Raw genomic sequence first — 23,436 nt, 5'->3', positions numbered from 1 at the left:
CTCTTTGCACTTAATGTACTCACCCACAAGACTCGACTTTCTTTTTTATTTCTGATGGTTTGCTTCAATTTCTACTGCTATCTATTCTTTGATGCTTGTAAATCCACCCAAATCCTATACCTAAGCTCCAATGCTTTAATCAATGAATGAAGACCTGTTCCATATAGGCCATGTATGGGAAACAAATACTAGCATTTAAACTGATTCCTAGACTCTTTAATATTTGTATTTCATATCTTTTCTCCATATTGTATTTCTCAGAAGTTACAACCTGTAGAATTACAAACAGCCTTTCTGACCCTGTATCTGGGGTGTGTTACACACAGAGCTAGTTATACAGGGCTTCCCTGGTGGCTCAGATGGCAAAGAATCTGCCTGCAATGCAGGAGACCCAGGTTCAATGCCTAGGTCGGGAAGATCCACTGGAGAAGGAAATGGTAACACACTGTAGTATTTTTGCCTGGAAAATTCCATGGACGGAGGAGCCTGGCAGGCTACAGTCCAAGGGGTCACAAAGACTTGAACGCAACTGAGCAACTAACACTTTCAGTTTCACATAGAGCTAGGTTTACTGCAAGTTCAGTTATATTCTGGCTTAGTTGGGCTTGGATCATTCTAGAATCTCTAAAATCACTTGCTGTCTCCAGTTTGGCCTAATATGACCAAATGGTCTGTGACACTTCATATCCAGGTCAACAAATCCTACACTTCTCCCAAAGATTATTTCAAGGCTCCTTTCTATGTGAAACCTTCCTTAACTTTCCAATCAAATATTGTAGATTTCCTGCTTATCTGATTTCTTAGAACATTTGCATTTATTGATAGTTTCACACATTTATTATGTATGCTTAATAGTTCCCTAGTTTTGAAGGTAATGGCTCATTTATTCACTTACTCAGTCTTCCAGCTTTTATAAAAATATGTAAAAGCCACTCTCTTAGATGATAAAGGTACAATAGGTAAGTTAAGTTCCTATTCCAAATATCAAGAACACAGATTGACATATGACTATAGAATAAGAAGGCAAAATATACTTTTGACTGACTAACTCAGTAATAACAACAGAAGGGAGGAAGGTTTTTAATTGTTTTTAATTATGATGTAAATAGGCTCTGAATGGTAAAGAGGTGATGTTTAAAACTGCATTTTCAAGAAAGGACAACTTTAGAGTCATCCTAGGTATAAGGGCCAACCAGCTTTTGGGGTCGGTAGGAGGGGGCTTAGACTCAAAGAGAGATAGATAACAACTCTATAGAGAAGTATGGCTTTGTTTCGGTAAAAAGTAGAGTGAGCAGAGGAAGAAGTAAAAGGTATCATGTAGAAAGAAAATGACCAGGGAAATTAATTTATTGATACATAAATAAAGACAATCATGAAATATTCAATTCCATTCTTTTTCTGAGGAGGAGTTAAGTGACATTAAGAGTGGACAAAGAACATCATTGAGTTTCACGCATTAGGATTGACTTGAAGTTTCAGGAAATATAGAGGACCCTGTAAAGAAACTGGTGTAACCAACATTGATGAGTCAAAGTTATTTTTCAGCAAAATGTATATTCAAATTGCATACTAGAAATTTTTAAAATACTACTGCTAATTTTCCAGATCCCTTATTTTAAAGCACATATTGGACACAATCCATTTAGAAACTTGGAATTTCTTAAATCTTTTACCTTTTTGTAGATCAGTCCAATTACAGCTGTCTTAATTTTTGCTGAAGTGAGCATTTTAAGACGCTGGTATTGCTGAAGGATCAGGGTTTGCAAAAAGACTACGACAAAAAGCGCCAAAGCATAGCCATAACCACTCCAGCCAAAATCTGGGCGTTGTTCACAGAAAAGAATCATTTGCCTGAAGGCCATATACAAATTGAGAAAAGGGAAGAAGTGTTACATCCAAAGTAATAAAATACATATGTGAACTAAGTACTGTCAAAATGTTACACACACACACACACACATACACATATATTCTTGCCTGCTCTTTTTATCCACTTGCCCAATTTAGCATCCTTCCTCCCTTTATTTTTACTCAAGTTTTATATAAATAAGGCCAGATGCAGGAGACCTGAGTTCCATTTCTAAGAGGAAAGGGCAACCCACTCCAGTATTCTTGCTGGCAAATCCTTTTCACAGAGGAGCCTGGAAGGCTACAATTCATGGGGTCACAAAAGAATCGGACACGATTGAGCGACTGAGCACACACTCACACAGAGTCAACAATTAGTTTCTCAGGCTTCTGGGTAGAAAGGTATTTTCTAGTTTTCATACGGTAATCTCATCAACATTGTATAGGAGGCGATGACGAAAACCATCCCAAAGAAAAAGAAATTCCAGAAAGCAAAGTGGTTGTGTGAAGAGGCCTTACAAATAGCTGAGAAGAGAGAAGCAAAAGGCAAAGGAGAAAAGGAAAGATATATCCACCTGAACACAGAATCCCAAAGAATAGAGTGGAGAGATAAGAAAGCCTTCTTAAGTGAGCGGTGCAAAGAAATAGCAGAGAACAATAGAATCAGAAAGGCTAAAGATCTCTCCAAGAAAACTGGAGATACCAAGGGAACATTTCATGCAAAGATGGGCTCAATAAAGGACAGATATGGCAGGGACCTAGCAGAAGCAAAGAAGATGAAAAAGAGGTGGCAAGAATTCACAGAAGAACTCTACAAAAAAAGTCTTAATGACCCAGATAACCATGATGATGTGGTCACTCCCCTAAAGCCACCTCATTGGAAAAGACCCTGATGCTAGAAAGGATTGAGGGCAGGCTGAGAAGGGGGTGACATAGGATGAGATGGGTGGATGGCATCACCAAGTCTGAGCAAATTCCGGGAGATAGTGAAAGACAAGGAAGACTTGCATGCTGCAGTTCACGGGGCTGCAAAGATTCAGACATGACTTAGTGACTGAACAACAAGGAAGCCCCTTAAAAACTCAGCATCCAGGGTACCCTCTTTCTACCACAGGCCAAAATTCGAAATGCGCAGGAAAAAAGCAGGAATTCAGCGTGGATCATATTGACTATATAAAACAGTCTGGCCATATTGAACCACTCTTATCAGCTAGGGTAAGTGGGAACCCTCCTGAAATTCAAGTTCTAATTGCCAACCTGAGGCCAGCTGTATAAACAGTCTTTCCAAAGGACAACAGTCAGGTCTGTTACTTTAATTCTGCAGAAAATCTAATGCATATTTCAAATTTAGCAAATTGCACTCCTTACTCTTTCCTGAGCCTTCTATATGTCAGTAAATGGTAACTCATTCACCTTGTGGCAAACAAAACTCTGAACGCACCATGACTCCTTTCTTCTTCTCTCAACCTACATTGAACTATCAATGGATAATATTGACTCAACTTTTAAAATAAAGCCAGAATCTGACCACTTATCACCTTCATCGACAATCTTGAAGCCGCCATTGACTTTTGCCTCGATTACCATAGTTGGCTAATAGCTGCTGCTTCTTCCACTCTTGCTCCTCTTTACTTCATTTTCTACATAGCCACTAGAGTGATTCCTATGAAACTGCAGTCTAATCATATCACTCTATGCTCAAAATCTTCCAAAGGTTTACCTTCTAACACAACATGAAGCCCTATATCATCACATTCTCTGCGCATGTATGCTGAATTGCTCAGTTGTGTCCAGCTCTTTGCAACCCCATGGACTGCAGCCTGCCAGGCTCCTCTGTCCATGGAATTCTCCAGGCAAAAATATTGGAGTGGGTTGCCAATTCCTATTCCAAGGGATCTTCTTGACCCAGGAATCGAACCCGAGTCTCCCGCATCTCCTGTATTGCAGGCAGATTCTTTACTGCGGAACCACTGGGGAAGCCCCCCTCCCATTCTGTATGTGTTAGTGTGTTAGTCGCTCAGTCATGTCCGACTCTTTGCAGACCCCATGGACTGTAGCCCGCTAGGCTCCTCTGTCCATGGAGTTCTCCAGGCAAGGATACTGGAGTGGTTTGCCATTTCCTCCTCCAGGGAATCTTCCTGACCCAGGGACTGAACCCCAGGCCCCTGCATTGCAGGCAGATTCTTTTCTGTCTGAGCCAGCAGGGAAGCCCTCCACTAAATATTGGGGGAGCCACTCAGTGGTTTTGTTGTGGCCCTCCTCTACTCTGGGTGTGGAAGGGGAATAATGGGGGATCATTTTCTTCAAGATTCTTGGAGCTGCCCAGTTTGAACTTTTTTAAAATTCAGATTTCTGGATCCTCCCCCAGACTTTGTGAAGCAGAAACTCAGAGGCTGGCCTTGGAATCTGCATTGTAACAATAGGGAACCATTGTACTTTTTAAGGTGTGAAACTTTGGCCCAATGTTGCTGGTCTCATGGTGAAGGAGAAAGGGGAAGAAAGGAATGGTCCTCATCACCCAGGTGGCGCCTGAAGTTGGCTTTTGCCCTCTGGAATTTTGAAGAGGGTATGCTGTCATCTGCCTGCACTATGCCCACGTTGGAAATGAAGGGTGGAATCCCTGTCTTCAGGGCCTTACTAGGGCACTCTCAAACAGAAAGAAGGAGTTTTGGAGGAGGAATTCTGGAGGTCTGGGGCCCAAGTTTCACCAGTGAGAGCTCTAGCTTTTATCTCTCATCTAAAGGATTCTGGCCACTGTATACAAGTGTGAATGTAGGGAAGGAGGGGGAAGGGTGGCAGTGGCATCTACGTCCACTGTCCTGGCAGCCCTCAAACCCCCGTACATAACAAGGGGCCTGGGATTGCCCTGTACCCTTGCTCAGGGCCTGGGAGTGAAGGTCCACCCCCTTGGCCATGACAGATCCAGATGCGCAGCCTCACTCCACAGATCCCAGAAAATAATGAACATTGTGGTCCCTGGGACCCAGAGAACACCTCAGGCACAAAGCCTCCCCCCACATTCTGTAAGGTCCTTCAAAATCTTCTTAGCTGCCCAAACTTTCTGACCTCAATCTTTTTTTCTCCCTACTCCCACGATGTCTTTATTTTTTTTAATTGGAATATTCTTGCTTTATAATGTTGAGTTCGTTTATGCTTTTCAGCAACACAAATCAGCTATAAGTAAACATTTATTAATCTCTCTCTTGAGCCTCCCTTCCACCCCCCAATGCCATCCCTCTAGCTCATCACAGAGCACTGAGCCACGCTCCATGTGCTATATACAGTGGCTTTACACTCGCTGTCTATGTTATAGATGGTAGTGTATATATCTGACCTCAATCCTATCACTTTTCCTCTCAGCTTCCCTGCTCCACTCACTTGCCTCCTGTGAGTCTTCAAAAATACCAAGCATGCTGCTGCCGCATGGCTTTAGCCCTCTTTGTTCTTCCTATTTGCAACAGGTATATCTTGGCTTCCTCCCTAACTTCTTTCAGAACTGTGTTCAAGTCTCACCATTATAACCAATGTCTTCCCTAACCACCTCACAGAAAACAGCAACTTCCAGTCCCTTAGACCAGTATGCTCTGCCCCACTACTTTGCTGTACTGTTTTCCTTAGCAGTAATCACCTCTTAATAAAATGTATACTGATTCATTTATTATTTGTCTCTCCCTTCTAGGTGTCATCAGAGTAAGGACTTTTTGATTTTTGCTCAATTCTTATGGTGTATTTAGAACAGTTTGGCATATAGCAGGCGCTTAATAAATATGGGCTAAATATGTCCCCGGATGTGATTTGGGATCTGGCAACTGAGAATTAATTTTATTTTCATGAATTAAATTGTTCTTAAAAACTCCAACTTGAAAACATACTCAAAACAAAAAAATATATAATAATTGATTAATAAAAAAAATCTTTCCTTGTACCCTTGGAGGCATATAATGAAGAAGGCATATAATCAAAGACTCAATTTTACTGTCTGCTCATGAATTCTTGCATATAGACACTATTAGAAATAGAAATTACTTAAATATTTTTCTCTCTATTTACACATAGATACATGCAGTATTATGTATTATTATTTGCTTGGCTGATAAAGTTCAATTCCAAAAAGTCACTCAGTTGTGTCCGACTCTTTGCAACCCCATGGACTATAAAGTCTATGGAATTCTCCAGGCCAGAATACTGAAGTGGGCAGCCATTCCCTTCTCCAAGGGATCTTCCCAACACAGGGATCAAACTTAGGTCTGCTGTATTACAGGTGGATTCTTTACCGGTTGAGCCACCAAGGAAGCCCACACATAAACACATGCAGATATATATTTATATATTATTACCTTGGCTGATAAAGTTCAATTCCAAAAAGGTCACAGCAAAGAAAAATAGTAAAGGTATGTGTCATTTCATTTCCTAAACATATAAACTCAAGCCAGACTTCCTAGATTTGTGTTGAGACTCTTGTATTTTCTAGTGGTGTGGTCTTAGGCAAATTACAGAGATTTCTTTGTTTCTACATTGTGCTAGTGAGTACAATATTACTTCCTACATTGTAGAATTGTTGTAAAGATTAGATTAGATAATATAAAGATTTTAGAAAAGTGCTTAATACATGGTTGTTGCAATAATTACTATATTATCATAATTCGCATTCATATCACAAACTTAATAGAATGCCTGTATCCTAAATAAAATCTGTAATATGAACCCACTCCACTCTTTTTTAGTACATTTTTAAAGTGAAACAGTAAACTTCCTTATCAGGTACTTATGGGGAAGGAAAAAAAAAAAAGACTTCAACTTACTTCATTATGAGTGGGCTAGTGAAGGACAAAACATCAGCCAATACTTTGAATAAAGCAACCTGAATCAGGACAAACTTAAAAGTGTTCCACAATGCCCGGAGTAGAGATGGCTTCCTGGTGTGTGCCTCCTTATGAAAAGATGACTATATAATTAAGGAAAACAAAAGCAATGAGAAAAGAGAACAGAACTAATCCATAAAATATATATAATCATAAAATTAGCAATGTACTCCAAAGTTAAAAAAGCAATATGAAAGGAATAAGTTCAATTAAACTTGAAAACATGGTCCCTATTATTGGTATAGAATGGTGCCAAACCTCTTGGTGTTATTCATACCATGTGGCATAAACAGAAAAAGAAACCATTTTTTAAATCACTTTTGTGAGTTTTGAAACTGTTTCACTAATACAGTTTTTATCTTCAAATTATATTTTCTTTTTGAGAAGTCTAAAGACTATATATACATACATTATATATATATGTATACATATATATATATATTCTCGTGTGTGTGTGTGTATGTGCGCATCGCGCATGATGCTACATATGAAGAACCTACTCTTGCCCCCCATAAATCTTGGCCTTGGCCACTACATGACTTTGACCAATAGATATGATCCTCTGGGATATGGAAACTATCTTTGCAACAATGGATGTGGAAGGATACTAGTGAGAAGCCCCAAATTATATACATATAACACACTTGCTCCTGAGCTTTAAAGAGCTCCTGAATAATTTGCCAACAGAAATTAGCTTTAATAGCAGCTAGTATTGTTAGGGAAATGACATGTTATTTAACATATTTAAAGGATTTTCTATATTAATAATAATATCTCATATTTGGAACAAGTTATGCAGTTAAGTACTAAGGATTTAATAATTACCTTTACTTTTTGCCTCTCTTGAGTCCTTAAAACTTCCTTCCTCCACTGTTTCTCAAAGATGGGACACACACTATAGGAGGAATCGCTTTCATTAAGTTCAAAAAGATCCTCTCTTTCCAAAGGTTTCTTGTAGCCTAAAATAATTATTCTAAAAATGCAAGAGTAAGGAAAACAATTCATCAAAACCAACAATCGTTAAAAGTAACCTGCATATATTCATTTCACTTCTTGATTTATAAATTATCTTATTGACCAGGTTGGACTCACTAGAGTGTGTGTTTGAAAAATCATAACAACTCTATCCTGAAGTTCAATAATATATAATAATCCTTTGTAACTTTTTTTCATTTATTTTTATTAGTTGGAGGCTAATTACAATATTGTAGTGGTTTTTGCCATACACATGAATCAGCCATGGATTTACATGTAGCTTTTAAAAGGGCTGTTTAGATATCCAGTTATTCAGTGAAGCACTAATCGCATTTACTCATCTCATCCTGGAGACACCCACCTCCTCTATTTCCCTTTACTGTTGTTTAGTTACTTCGGTCATGTTCAACTTGTTTGCAACCCCATGGACTGTAGCTCACCAGGCTCCTCTCTCCATGGGATTTTCTAGGCCAGAATACTGGAGTGGGTTGCCATTTCCTTCTCCAGGGAATCCTCCAGACCCAGGGACTGAACCCGCATCTCCTGCATTGGCAGGCGGATTCCTTACCACTGAGCCACCAGCAAAACCCACCCTTACCTCCCTTACTGGAACTTAAATAGCTAATATTCACAGTGATATTCACGCCAAAACCCACATTTGATTTTTAAGCTTGTGTGAAAAGAGAAATGAATCTGTCCTCTGCTGGGACTATACAGACCCTTCAACACTTGACTTTACAGAGTGTCTAAGTGGAGGACCTGTATCTGCTGTATAAACTTGGGTCTTGGCCACATATGACTTACTTTGACCAATAGAACATGAGTCAATATGACAGAGCTGTTTTGGAGCTGAAGCCTTAAGATACTGCCAGCCTCTTAGTAATTCTACATTTCTCCATTCAAAGAGCTTGCTCCAGAGTACATTGTGAGTAATTATGCAAGAACAATAGGTCTAAACTGGGCTTGTCCCAGGAAAACTAAAGTGCATGGTCTAGTTATACCACAAATGTTATTATTGCAGACAATAATTTATATTTATCTTACATCCATTCCTTCTGCCTCATCATCTTCCTACTAACTAGAATTTGATATTTATTCAGCTGAAAATCTATTGAACTGAGAGTAAGTCCATATTCCAACCACAGAGTTTTCCAACTACAGTCCCTATAGTTCAGTTCAGTTGTTCAGTCATGTCCAACTCTTTTTGACCTCATGGACTGCAGCACGCCAGGCCTCCCTGTCCATCACCAACTCCCAGAGTTTAACTCAAACTCATGTTTATTGAGTTGGTGATGCCATCCAACCATCTCATCCTTTGTCATCCCCTTCTCTTCCCTCCTTCAATCTTTCCCAGAATCAGGGTCTCTTCCAATGAGTCAGCTCTTCATATCAGGTGACCCAAGTATTGGAGTTTCAGCATTAACATCAGTCATTTCAATGAATATTCAGGACTGATATCCTTTAGGATGGACTGGTTGGATCTCCTTGCAGTCCAAGGGACTCTCAAGAGTCTCCTCCACCACCACAGTTCAAAAGCATCAATTCTTCGGTGATCAGCTTTCTTTACAGTCCAACTCTCACATCCATACATGACTACTGGAAAAAACCATAGTCTTGACTAGACGGACCTTTGTTGGCAAAGTAACATGTCCCTGTAATCTCATTACTATTTGCTTGGCATTAATAAGTTAATTAAGGCTGTGGCTCAGATGGAAGAATCTGCCTGCAATGTGGGAGACCTGCATTCAATCCCTGGGTTGGGAAGATCCCCGAGAGAAGGCACTGGCTACTCACTCCAGTATTCTTGCCTGGAGGATTCCATGGACAGAGGCTATAATTCATGGAGTCGTAAAGAGCTGGACATGACTGAGTGACTAATACTTTCACTTCAAAGCTAAAAAATCTATTTAAAAAATCTACTGAAGAGAACTTCTATTTCAAAAGATGACACAAGACAGGGAGTCCCCTGGTGTCCTAGTCATTAGGATTCCAAGCTGTCACTACTGTGAGCAGGGTTCAAGCCCTGAAGGGGGATCTGAGATCCCACCAGCCTCACAAAAAATTTAAAAGTAAAAAGAAAAGGAGACACAAAACTTCAAAATGAGAAAAATGTTTGTCTCCTTTTTCCTGAGCTTTCCTCCTTCCTGTTCTGAAGACATGATGGTCTGAAATGGAGAAGCCATCTTTGCCTTGGATATTTGGGTGAATATCCAAATACTAAGGATGGAGTGGAAAGAAGAAGCAGGATATAGGCTGGTATACTACCTGATAACATAAAAAAATTTTTTTTTAATCTATCTGTTTAAGCTATTATTATTTGAGTATTCTGTTATGTGAAGCACTCCTAAGTGATATAGTTCAGATACACTCAGTTTTGAGCCTGATGACATGACTTGTTCAGTGAGAAATTAAACTTCCATTTAAACCCGGGCCTTCTGACTCTATAGCTTCAGTTCTTTTCATTATAAAGTATTTTAGTCCAAGAGACCATAACAAAGTATTACACTGCCCCAGATTGGAATTGCTTTCACTGTCATTGTTACTGAACAATCTGAATTGATTGACCCCGGAATGGATTTAAATCCCGTGGTAACCAGTCTTCACTGGATTTAATTTCACTTTTATTACACATTACCTAATATCATATTACAATTCATATTTAACAAAAAAGCTTAAATGTACTAAGAAAAGACCTTCTGTAATCATGTTTCTGTTGGCTCAATATGCTGGACATTTTTCTGCAGTGCACTTTTAAAAACATATTAAGCAATAAACTACTTTAAGTCATATTAAGTTCTTCTATTCCATTCCACAAAATAAATATTCGTTTTCAAAATAAGATTGCATTGATTTTCACAAAAGCATTTTTAATAACATCTACTGCCTCAGCATTTTGATGTAGAACTGTGCAAAACTCAGCGGTTTTGGTTCATGGGGATAAGTGACCCCTGGCTTTCATGCTGAGTCTCCAAATAAAGAAGCATCTAAACGTGACACTTAAGCCGAATTGACTGTGGTGAACTTGGGCTCGGCTGTGACTTCCCTTTTACCAGGTGTGTGCGTCTTCCACCTCTTTTGCTCTCTTCTGGGTCTAACTTTTACACATAAGAATCCAGGAGAAGAGGAAGCAGTGCTTCTTTAAATCAACTGCTGAAGCAGCACTTGGGAAGCTTCTTGGACCAATAGTTGACTCTCCCAACAATGAAATGCACCAGATTCCATAAACTTGTGGACTTTAGTCCTTAAGCAATAATAAAGGTAGATACAAGCAGCTTGGTTTTTTATAGACTATTGTACTTTTTTCAAAGGACAACTCTCTAAAGCAAATAAAGCAATCATTTTTATCGACTGTTAAACAGCAGGAACTCTAGGGACTGGTCACAGGTTTTTAAATGTGATCTACACCAGTACTTACTTACCCAAAGGCAGACAATGTCATTAAATGTAATATTTCCACTGTGTATTCATTTTTGTTACATTAGAGAGAAACTTGAGTGTATTTAACATTAACAAGTGTGCATAAGTATCCTATCCAACTGATATTAATGGTAGTAAACCAGTGGCAGTTGGCTAACAGGGTGAGATGAAATATACATTTTGTAGATGAGCAATAATCGAAATACTTGGAAAGTATATGGCAGCACTGTCAATTTCATTATTGTTGTGCTGTGTGTGCTAAATCACTTCAGTCGTTTCTGATTTTTTTGCGACCCTATGGACTGCAGCCCACCAGGCTTCTCTGTCCAGTAGAGTCTGCAGGCAAGAATACTGGAGTGGGTAGCCATTCCCTTCTCCAGGGGATAACATTCTGAACCAGGAATCGAACCTGGGTCTCCCACATTGCAGGCAGATTCTTTACCATCTGAGCCACAAGGGAAGCCCTCATTATTGCTAATCATCTGTTTAAACATTTCTGGAAAGGGGTGATTGTGTAATGGGCAAAGGCAAGGTGTCAGTTGGTACAAAAATCTTAGGATGAGACACAGTCAGGTAATGTACAAATTTTACTAATATGTGAGGAAAAGGTAGGACAGATTGAATAGTGTATCCCCAGTTAAAATAATTCAATTGTGAACTATAAAAATGTTAACTAGATTTTTCCATGTATGTCAAGGGGATCATTCTATGACCATGATTATTATACACTGATGACAGATTATATTTGCTAATAAAACCTTCATAATTATTAATCATCAACATGATCTAGACAGCTACTGCCTTAGGAATTATGGCTCATAAGCATATAATTTCCTAATCATTCGCATCATCTGAGCACATTTTAATCAAATTATTCATATAATTAGGGGAGCTTGAATTCAGCCTAGGAAATAATTTCTGATTTCATTCTGTAACTCAAAGAACAGATCTGAGAACACAATTAACCAGTGTCTTGAAAGAGACATTCTCTTAACAATAGCTATGATTCAGCTGCAATTGTTTCATCACCAGATAAGCAACCACATTAGTTTAATGCCAATGATAGCTTCAGATAATGGCATGCCATGAAAATATTTCCTATCTAGTTCTGACATGTGAGTGAAAAACAGAAAATAAATGTGATATTCAAAAATTATAGCTTATTGGTTGTTTGATCTAAAATATAGACTTCAAGATGTTTGAGTTGCTATATTTTAAATTCTGCTGTTTTATTTGATATTAAATTTAATTTCAGCTTCATACTTCATGCCTCCTAAAATTGTGTTTGTAATATTTAACATAAATACACATTGTTTTCATTTGCCAAAATGCATATAGTTTGATAATAAAAATTTTTAAAGTACATTTACTTAAAATTATTTGCACCATTTAAATTCTGTTAGCTTGTGACTTAAAAATGACAGTCTGAAAATTTTAAAACCAGTGTAGACATCACTCTTATTCTCAACTCATGGATGAGACAGAACTCAGGTTTGAAAAACATATCTAAACATACACAAATTTGAAAAACCAAAATCATTAACTGTAAATAGTCCACATTTACATAGTTTCCATTTAAACTTTATTTTTTCTAGTGCATAATTTAATATAGCATATTGTCATAAAATTTCTGCAATCCCCTTTAAATGGTTCACAGATTTGTATAACTTAGAATTTTTATCATAATTCAACTTCTGCCCAGTAATTTGCTTATCAAGTATATCAGTTTTCTACTTCAACAACTTTCATGAATATCACCAATAATTTTTACATTGCCAAATTCAATGGAGAATGTTCATTTCTTATTTTAATTTTCAGTATTTGGCCCTATTGGTCACTTACCTTTTTTTCCTTTTTTGACAGTTTCCCTAGCTTCCAGTCACACTCTTTCTTTGGTTTGTCCCTTACATTCTGAATACTTAGCTTCCTTTGTAGACTCTGCCTCCTCTTACTGTTTAAATACTAAGGACTCCCAATACATTGTTTGTTAAAAAGATTCTCCTGCTTGATCTCAATGACACTCATGACTACAGATCTACAGTCAATGAGTCTCAATCCACGTCTGTAAGCCTGAGGTCTACATCTCCAACACATGTAAGGTTTTTTTTAATGGGGGTGAGTCAGGCACCAGAAACTGAAACTTTGCTTTCACAAATTTTCACAATATCTGAAACTCTCAGTTATCTGACCCAGAAACCCAACGTTATTCAACACTTTCCCCAGTTCTTTAATCTCCTCTTCCGATCAACTCTCTTAAAAAGTTCTTGAATGTATTCCTTCCTGCTCATCATCTTTATCATTACTATGGTTCAGGTGGTAACCATAAATCTACCAGGATATCCAAAGAGCCTCCTGACCAGTCTCTCTCCATTTTCATCTCCTACATATATCCACAGAATTGCACAGGTGATTTTCTGAAGTGCAAATCGTATGTCATTTTCTATTTAAAATCCTTCAGTGGCTTCTCACTATCTTCAGGATATCCTAGAGAACTCTTACTGATCTGTCCTTTCAACTTGATCTCTTGACATACCAACATGGAAGGGTCAGTTCTCCCCTGCCTCCATGATTTGTAAATGGTGTTTGCTCAACTGGGAATGCCACTTTGGCTCACCCCTATACTTTTTAAATGTTGGGTTAAGGCATTAATCACTTGCAAAACATTCCCAGTTGTACAAACGTGGTTAAATGACATTTCTGAAAATTGTGTTTCTCCATCATGCTTAGACTGCCTTTTTGGGTAATTGATTGTGTACTTTTTAATCTTTTTAATTCTATTATGAATTCCTGGAAGACAAGATCTAAATCATTTATCTCTGCATTTGGAAAGGTTAGCATAATGTAGGACATCTAGCATGCAAAAAACTTTTTTTATATAAAAGCATTCACCTACTCTTAAAAACACATTGGGTTGGCCAAAAAGTTCATTCAGATTTTTCCATACTATCTTACAGAAAAATCCAAATGAACTTTTTGCTTAACCCGATATTTGTAGATCAAATTGGGCAATTTTGTTTCTACCAACTATAAAGCAAGGGGCATTAAGTTAGAATGATTAAATTTAGTTTCATATTATCATAAACATTCTGTTATAGGAGAAAAGAAAACATAAAGAAACTTGTTGAATGTATAAAATTAGAAAAAATGAGCTCTTCTCATTCAATATGATTTAATTCTTGTGTTAAAGCCCTCATCACATATTATACATTATTCTATAAGATAAACCACATTATATGCCTTACAAAATGATTGCGTGTGTGTTTCAATAGGAGTATGCTGCTGCTGCTAAGTCACGTCAGTCGTATCCAACTCTGTGTGACCCCATAGATGGCAGCCCACCAGGCTCCCGTCCCTGGGATTCTCCAGGCAAGAACACTGGAGTGGGTTGCCATTTCCTTCTCCAATGCGTGAAAGTGAAAAGTGAAAGTGAAGTCGCTCAGTCGTGTCTGACTCTTCGCGACCCCATGGACTGTAGCCTACCAGGCTCCTCCGTCCATGGGATTCTCCAGGCAAGAGTACTGGACTGGGGTGCCATTGCCTTCTCCTCAATAGGAGTATAAATAAGTATAAATGAGAGAATTTTCAGCAAAAAGCAGAATAGGTGGCTCAGATGTTAAGGAATTTGCCTGCAAGGCTGGAGACGTGGATTTGATCCCTGGGTCAGCCAATCCTCTGGAGAAGGAAATGGCAACCCACTCCAATATTCTTGCCATTTCCTTCTCCAGAGGATTTCCTGACCCAGGGATCAAATCCAGGTCTCCTGCGTTGCAGGCAGATTCCTTACCATCTGAGCGACCCACTCCAGTATTCTTGAGTTTCCCTTGTTGCTCAGTCAGTAAAGAATCTGGCAGTAATGCATGAGACCTAGTTTGAATTCTGGGTCAGGAAGATCCCCTGGAGAAGGAAACAGTAATCCACTCCAGTATTCTTGCCTGGAAAATCCCATGGATAGAGGAGCCTGGTGGGTTCTCCGTCCATGGGGTCACAAGAGTCGGACATGACTTAGCAACTAAAGCACCATCACCAGCATTCTTGCCTGGAGAATTCTATGGATAGAGGAGCCTGGTGAGATACAGTCCATGGAGTCACAAGAGTCAGACACGACTGAGTGACTACTGCTATACTACATAGATAAGTATAAATGGGAGCATTTCCAGTAAAAAGTAGAATAACAAAGCAGAACAAAGAAAGCATGAAACCTGAACTCAAACTGACTGCTAACATCAGGTCAGTCTGCTCCTCCTACCTAGGTACCTCCTACCTAGATATCAAGCCTAACTGGCTTCCCTCTCCTTGAGCCTCAAATGTCCTCATCTGTAAATGCCTAGCTCATAGGACTTAGGGGGAAATTACATGAAATAAAATATATAAAATGGGTAACAGTAAATAGCAGATACATGATGATTAAACATATATGTGTATATATACACCTGCGGCTGCTTCTTAGTCGCTTCAGACGTGTCCAACTGTGTGTGACCCTATGGACTGTAGCCCACCAGGCTCCTCTGTCCATGGAATTCTCCAGGCAAGAGTACTAGAGTGGGTTTCCATGCCCTCCTCCAGGAGATCTTCCAAACCCAGGAATTGAACCCAGGTCTCCTGCACTGCAGGCAGATTCTTCACCACGGAGCCACCAGGGAAACCCCATATATATGTATATGTATGTGTATATGTGTATATATATATATATTCATTTTCCCTTCCTAGTGCTAATAGGGATAGAAATACTATAAATAGGCAGCCATATTGCAGGAGTATTCACAGTCTTATCTGTGAACCTATTTCGTATGTTACTATTTGGGATGTTTTTGGAATAAGTCATATGAAAAGAAAACCTTTGCAAAGTTATTTTGTAAAAATACACATGCTTAGATTAAAGGAATAACATGTAAGTGTCATTTCACTCAGAATTTTCCTCAATGTGTTACACTACAGATGAATTAGTAAAATTCTTACCTGCTAAACCAGGAATAGGTCATCTTACTGAAGAATGAAGCACTTTTCTCTGGACTGCATCTCTAAAATAAATAAATAAATAACAGCTAGTGTATGAAGAAAATGCCTTTTTTTACATTTGAAATATCTTTGTCAGCAAGTGGAAAGCAAACATGAAATCATTTATATTTCACCTATGTTGATAATATAATTTTCAAGTAATACAATTAAGATATCCTTGGACAATGTATTAGAGGAAAGTTAAGATTTCTTCTAATATTATGACTTTTTCATAGCAAGAAACCATGTAGAAAAGGAAAACTATTCCTAAATTTCCTATTATTTCTTCTTTTTCTCTGTCTCTCTCTACATATGAATCACCACACATGTATATATATGTATATGTATAAATATATATATATATAGCTTCTCAAACTAAAATGACTGTGTATATATGTATGTATATACATGCATATATATAAATACATAATTTAGCTTACATATATGCACAATATAAGCTAAATTTAAAATATTTAACTACTAAGTGAAAAACATCTTTATCTTTCTTCTGATAAATAGAAAAATAATAGATTATAATAGGCATTTGGTTTAATCACTTCTGTGTAAACGGTTAATTACATAATTTGTATAAATGCATATATACATACATAATTACATATTATCACAATTATATATTATTTGTGAAGGTTATAGTATTTCCATAATACTCTTTCCATTGACCTGATAAGTTTGACCAAAAGAAGAAGGGTTTAAAAGAGAAGGTCTCAAAGGCAATAATCTTACATTTTTTTAAGGTCAGCATCAATCTCTATTTTTACAAAGTTAAACTAATTACAAAATTAAATTTCACTGTTAGAAATTGTCCCATATTTAACAACTTTGCATTAATCCTCTCTAATCCCGTTCTGGTTTCATATTCATGAACTGTTTATCACATTTAAAAAAAATTCTTAATCTAAAGGAATAAAACAATATTTCATTCTGAACAGCAAAATAATCTTGGAGTAGGAAATGGCAACCTACTCCAATATCCTTGTCTGGGAAACCCCATAGACAGAAGAGCCTGGTGGGCTACAGTCCATGGAGTCACAAAAAGTCAGAGAAGATTTAGCAACTAAAGAATCCGTCTGCAACGCAGGAGACCCCAGTTTGATTCCTGGGTTGGGAAGATCCGCTGGAGAGATAGGCTACTCACTCCAGTATTCTTGGGCTTCCCTATTGGCTCAGACAGTAAAGAATCCATCTGCAATGTTGGAGACCTGGATCCAATCCCTGGGTTGGAAAGATCCCCTGGAGAAGGGGATGGCTACCCACTCCAGTATTCTTGCCTGGAGAATTCCATGGACAGAAGAACCTGGCAGGCTACAGTTCTTAGGGTTACAAAGAGTGGGAGACAACTGAGAGATTTTCATTTTTCACAGCAAAATATTCTGATTAAAGATGAGAAAGCATAATACTCACTTCAGATCTGTTCTCTGAGTTATAGCAAATTATACACTATAAATCATTGCATATATATATGTGTGTGTGTATGTATATACATATATATATGAAGAAGGAAATGGCAACCCACTCCAGCATTCTTGCTTGGAAAATCCCATGGACAGGGGAGCCTGGCAGGCTGTAGTCCATGGGATCGCAAAGAGTCAGATACAACTTATCGACTAAACAACTTATCGACTATACATATGTATATATATAGTTGACCCCTGAAGAACATGGGTTTGAACTGCATGAGTCCACTTATATTTGGATTTTTTCTTAGTACCACACAATCATGGATTGGTTGAACCCATGGATGAGGAACTTTAGATGTGGAGGAACTACATATGTGGAATGAGCATGTGTGTGTGCTCAGTTCTTTGCAACCCCATGGACTGTAGTACTCTAGGTTCCTCTGTCCATGGGACTTCCCTGGCAAGAATATTGAAGTCGGTTGACATTTCTTTATCCAGGGGAACTTCCTGACCAAACCTGCATCTCCTGTGTCTCTTGCATTGGCAGACAAATTCTTTACCACTGAAACACCTGGGAACCCCACATACATGAAAGGCTGACTATAAATTACATGCAGATTTTTTATTTTGAGAAGATTTGACACCTTTTACCTCCATGTTATTCAAGGGTCAACTATATTTTAACAAGTTGCTATATATCCTTCCACTGTTGTTTCAAGAAATAAATGTTCCAACAAATGTAAAACATTTATCACATTATTATGTGATAAATAAAAAGCCCAAAACAACCATGCCAACAAGTGAACTATAATGTTGTCATAAATCTTGCTATCAAACACATTATTTGGAAAATTAGTATATATAGCAGTGAGGAAAATGTGTGAAGACTCTCTGATTAACTCAGTGGTCACATTTTATTTTATAGGGAGTTGTCAATTTGATAATTGGTCACCAATATGAAGATCATATTCACATCAAAAATACATATATTTCTGTGCCCAACTGCAAATGGCTGCAAATACTTTGCAGCTTTTCCCATCAAGAGACTGATTTTATTTCCCACTCTTTGAATCTGGGCTAGCATTGTTTCTCATTTTGATTATGAGAATGCAACAGGAGTGATGTGAAGAGAACTCCAACTCTAAGCTTCAAAAGCCTTGCTCTGCTTGGAACCCTGAGTGCACCATGTGACTGAGCCCAAGCTAGCCTCCTGGAGGGTGATAGACCACATGGACTAGAAACGAGGTGCTCATCTGACACCCCATCAACCTGACCAACAGCCTGAAGACTGCCCGATATGTGAGGACATTGATTCTACATTATCCAGCCACCAGCCAACTCTCCAGCTGACAGTACATATCTGAAAGAGCTCAGCAGAGATAGGCCAAGCTACCCCAGTTGAGGCGATGATCCAGCTGGGCCAGGGAATCATCAGCTAAATAAAAAAGTTTTCTTTCCAAGGCCAAAGTCTTGCAGAGCTAGTAGGCAAGGTTACTTTAGCAGGCCAAGGACTGGGTATTTGACATCTGGTCTAGGTCCACTTTTCATGTGAAAGCATCTCATACAAGGTTCTTTGAGTACTCTGGTAAATAAACAGCCTCATTAGATGAAGGCCAGGCATCTTATATTGAAGTTATTACAGTGAATTCCAAGCACATTTACCTCCCAGAAGAAATACCAGGCAGGCAAAATATCTAGTAGAGGTAATTAAATCTTACCAAGTACCAAGAACATACAAATGGCTTCTCAGTAAATAATTGCTGAATTCATAGCATGGGTCTCACTGAGTTTATTATCAACATATTGCTGCAAAGCAACATCTATGTTGAAAACCAGGATATGACAATTCTGTGTTTCCTTCAGTGAGTGAATTCACTCCCATCCTCTCCACTGGACATTCCGTAGTCCTTTCAACTCACCTGTTCTCGCTGACACCACTTCCTCTGCAGACCTGATATCAAATCATTTCCCATTTCTTTTATCTCCCCCCGCCTATTACAGGCTTTTGTTTCTAAGCTATTTTATTATCTTTGTACTTATCTAGCCCTGGGTATATACTAGGCATCCTATAAACACACCTTAATATTAATTCTGTGCGGCTGGCTGTGTGAAGTCGCTTAAGTCATGTCTGACTCTGTGCCACCCCATGCACTGTAGCCCATTAGGCTCCTCTGTCCGTGGGATTCTCCAGGCAAGAATACTGGTGTGGGTTGCCATTCCCTCCTCCAGGAGATCTGATGTGCAATTTTCATTTGAATGGTGGTCCTGTTATTTTTGCATTATGATGGAGGAGCAGGAAGTTTAGCCCACAGCATAACCTGGGTCCAGGATTTAGTGAAACATGTTGCTGGCAATCTTCTTTGATGCAGCCTCCTGAGGATGTGGTTTGTGTGACTGCTTTAGTTAACAAAATCTAATAACCCCTGACTTCAGGAACTTCCTTTGTGGGTATTAGAGAATGATCTTGGGAAGACTGAAGGAAGATATGGAAAAATGCCTATACAGGAAGTCTTACAGAGAAGGAAAACCATCTAGAAAGCAAAAGGGACTTAACACTTTTTAGAACTTAGGTTTTTCAATCACTTATTATGTGCCAGATTCTGTTGTAAATATATGTATTATTAAATATAATGTGTCTTAGTGGTGGGAATATTTTTGTCAACCCCATTTTACAGAAGAGGAAACACAGGTCCAGAGTTTAAAAAATAAACTTGCCCAAGATCCTCCAACTGAGAAGCATAAGACATTGAATTGAACCCAGTAAGTTCATTCTATTTTCAGGTCATAATTCTACACCCTCAGCTCTACCCATTACGTGCTGTCACTGTCTGCCGCTACTTAGAAACCCCTTTCTTCTTGTCCATTTCTTTGTACTTCACTTCTGCTGGCTAAATCTTACTTGTGCTTGAATTGTCTGGAGGGATGTACCGTTGTTAGTGATTCCTCTCCTCCCATCCCTACCTCCAAGTCTCAATTTTGTGTTCTGTGTTACCAGAGCAAACTCAACAAATTCCTTACGTGAGATGTAAAGGCTCTTCAGCTCTGTCCTCCCTGAATTCACTCTTACCTGACTATTCAATAATTTGCCTACAGGTACTTTTTCCTTCCAAACTTCTCTTCTCTGGAGGGTAGAAACTACTATGTTTCAGTTCAGTTCAGTTGCTCAGTTGTGTCCAACTCTTTTCGACCCCATAGACTGCAGCACGCCAGGCCTCCCTGTCCATCATCAGCTCCCAGAGTTTACTCAAACTCGTGTCCATTGAGTTGGTGATGCCATCCAACCATCTCATCCTCTGTCATCCCCTTCTCTTCCCGCCTTCAATCTTTCCCATAATCAGGGTATTTTCAAATGAGTCAGCTCTTCGCATCAGGTGGCCAAAGCATTGGAGTTTCAGCTTCAGCATCAGTCCTTCCAATGAATATTCAGGACTGATTTTCTTTAGGATGGACTGCTTGGATCTCCTTGCAGTTCAAGGGACTCTTAAGAGTCTTCTCTCCAACACCACAGTTCAAAAGCATCAATACTTTGGTGCTCAGTTTTCTTTATAGTCCAACTCTCACATCCATACATGACTACTGGAAAAACCATAGCTTTGACTAGATGGACCTTTGTTAGCAAAGTAATGTGTCTGCTCTTTAATATTTAATATTTCCAGGGTCCAGCTCATAAAATGTTTTACATGAATAAATATGTAAATGAATTAATGCTAATCACCACCAATAAAATTTTTAAGAGGTTTTTTATTTATACATCTATTTATGCCAGCCCTAGAAACTCAATCAGAAAGTCATGTTCTTGGCTTATAGGTTAGGCTGGGATTTTTATCTGAGATCTACTAGGCTAAAAATGTAGTCTAAGTAATGAAATATAATCATACAAGGTTTTCAACATGCCTGAAAGCCATCAACTTAAAAATCAAAACCCAAAAAACTTGGTGTCATAGAAGTAACAAACAGAAAATGCTATTTAAATGAGTATTTTCAATCTTTTCTAAATGGATTCTTGGTCCAAAAAGCTATTGGTGTAATAGTCAAGGAAATAAACACGGTTGGAAACTTAAAGGTAAGAGCCCACTCGAATTTGGGGTGAAGAAATTGTTTGAGTTTCACACCACACCTGTTTGTAACTCACTGCCTTTGGACACCTCTGAGGTTAGACTGATGGTGTTAAACCAGTTTGCCTGATTAAGCCTGACATGTCTAAGGTTAAAAAAACAAACAAAAAAACCCACAAAAGGTATATTGTCCTAGTGAAGCTCTTGCACATTTTAAGTGACTTATTCAATACCTATATTTTATAGATTTAAAAGAGTACATATAATTTGTCCTACTTTTAAAGAAATTTATAGTTTCATATGTAATTAATAGACTGTCTTATTTATTTGACACTTGGAGTTACTAACAAAAGCCAGGATGAGAACAAGATCCTCTGTATCTGAAATTTTTTTTCTTACTTTTTAAGTACTACAGATCTAAGTGTGTTAGGCCTATTTGTAAGACCTGTGTTGTGTAGTGATGAGAAGTAAAACAAGTAAGATATTTTTAGGAAATTGGATTTCCCAGGTGGGGCTAGTGGTAAAGAGCCAGCCTGCTAATGTAGGAGATGCAAGAGAGGTGGGTTCCATCCCCGGGTCAGGAAGCTCCCTTGGAGAAGGAAATGGCAACCCACTCCAGGATTCTTGCTTGGAGAATTCCATGGACAGAGGAGCCTGGCAGGGTACAGTCTACGGGGTCGCAGAGAGTCAGCCAGAGGACACGACTGAAGCGGTTTAGTCCATACGCAGCATCCAACAGCGGAGGAGCTCATGCACCTGACTTCCATTGTAGAAGCACCTGTTACCCCAGCGTGGGGGCAGGGGTAGGGTGCCGGGGCAGCGAGGCGCGGTCAAAGGTCCGCAGTTTCCGGGTTTGCCCCAGGCCTCGGGTTCTCAATATCATGTCAGTTGACAGAGTTGATTTACCCCGGTCTCTTCCTGCGGTTTTATTGGACTCTACCACTGGTTGTAGAATGCCACCCCACCGTCCACTCCTGCAGCGGAAGTCAGGTCCATTCATTCTTTTCTCAGAAGCTCCTTTCTGTTTACAGGAGGAGGGGCCACTTATCCCTGCAAAGACGCCTCTTTCTCTCCTCCAGCAGCCACCTGGACTGAGGTCTTGTTCGGTGAAGTTTCACATCCTCCCAGATCTCAGCTCTTCAGCCATCCCTTCGTCCCCAGATTGGCCCGAAAACCGCCCCGACTCTCCCACCTCCACCAAAGAGCTTTACCTGCGCCTCGGTGATCCGCTGGTAGAAGCCGCTGGCGCCCCATCTCCCCAGGATGGAAAACATGGTCCACGCCGGCTCCCGGCGACGGCAAGCGGGGATAGTCCGGGCTGTCAGCTCCCTTTCTGCGGGGACTGTCAATCCGGCGTCTGGAAGGTGGAAGGACGCGAGCGCCCTGCCCGGGCATGTCGGCGGCCGCCCAGCCCTACCCGCCCGCGCCTGGGCGGCGGCTGGAAAAAGGGAGGAAGGGAGGGGCCCGATGGGAAGTGGGACCTTCCGTAGAATCCAAATATCTCTGCCTCCTGGGGAACTTGTACTGGACTCTAATTCTCACCTCTCAGTTTCCAGGGTTGCACTGTTAGAAAATGTGCCCCTTTATAAGAGAAACTCAAAGCTCCTTCCTCCCTGGGGTGACTTTTATGTGTTTGCAAACAGAATGTTAATATCTGTCCCTTACAGAAAGCTGTTAAGGAGAACAGGTGTCAGTAGAATTTTACAGAGAGAATTTAACTGCAAGGGCTTTAAGATTAGAAACTTAAAGAAAAAAACCTAATGAAATGCTTCTCTTCGTATTAAAAAACAATGACAGTATAGGGAATCTAAATTTTACTTTTCAAATTAATCATAAGGCTATGTAATAAATGGAATAACTTCGTAG

General features: G+C 39.2%; 1 protein-coding gene across 1 annotated transcript in view; it reads right to left on the bottom strand.

The window, feature by feature from the left end:
• LOC136152404 (multidrug resistance-associated protein 1-like) overlaps positions 1-22,936 on the bottom strand; it is a 91,024-nt gene extending 68,088 nt beyond the window's left edge. Inside the window, exons 1-5 of the mRNA XM_065913693.1 lie at positions 22,782-22,936; positions 16,059-16,120; positions 7,536-7,683; positions 6,651-6,793; positions 1,674-1,851 (exon numbers count right to left, since the gene is read on the bottom strand). Of these exons, the coding sequence (XP_065769765.1) occupies positions 1,674-1,851; positions 6,651-6,793; positions 7,536-7,683; positions 16,059-16,120; positions 22,782-22,844 (594 nt within the window). The 5' untranslated portion in view covers positions 22,845-22,936. The remainder of the gene's footprint in view (positions 1-1,673; positions 1,852-6,650; positions 6,794-7,535; positions 7,684-16,058; positions 16,121-22,781) is intronic.
• Between the last annotated feature and the right edge of the window lie 500 nt (positions 22,937-23,436).

This window comes from Muntiacus reevesi, chromosome 21 (assembly GCF_963930625.1).
Source record: "Muntiacus reevesi chromosome 21, mMunRee1.1, whole genome shotgun sequence".
NCBI classification, from domain to species: Eukaryota; Metazoa; Chordata; class Mammalia; order Artiodactyla; family Cervidae; genus Muntiacus; species Muntiacus reevesi.
The sequence above is the reverse complement of the archived record's forward strand: the minus strand, read 5'-3'. Positions and strand labels throughout refer to the sequence as shown.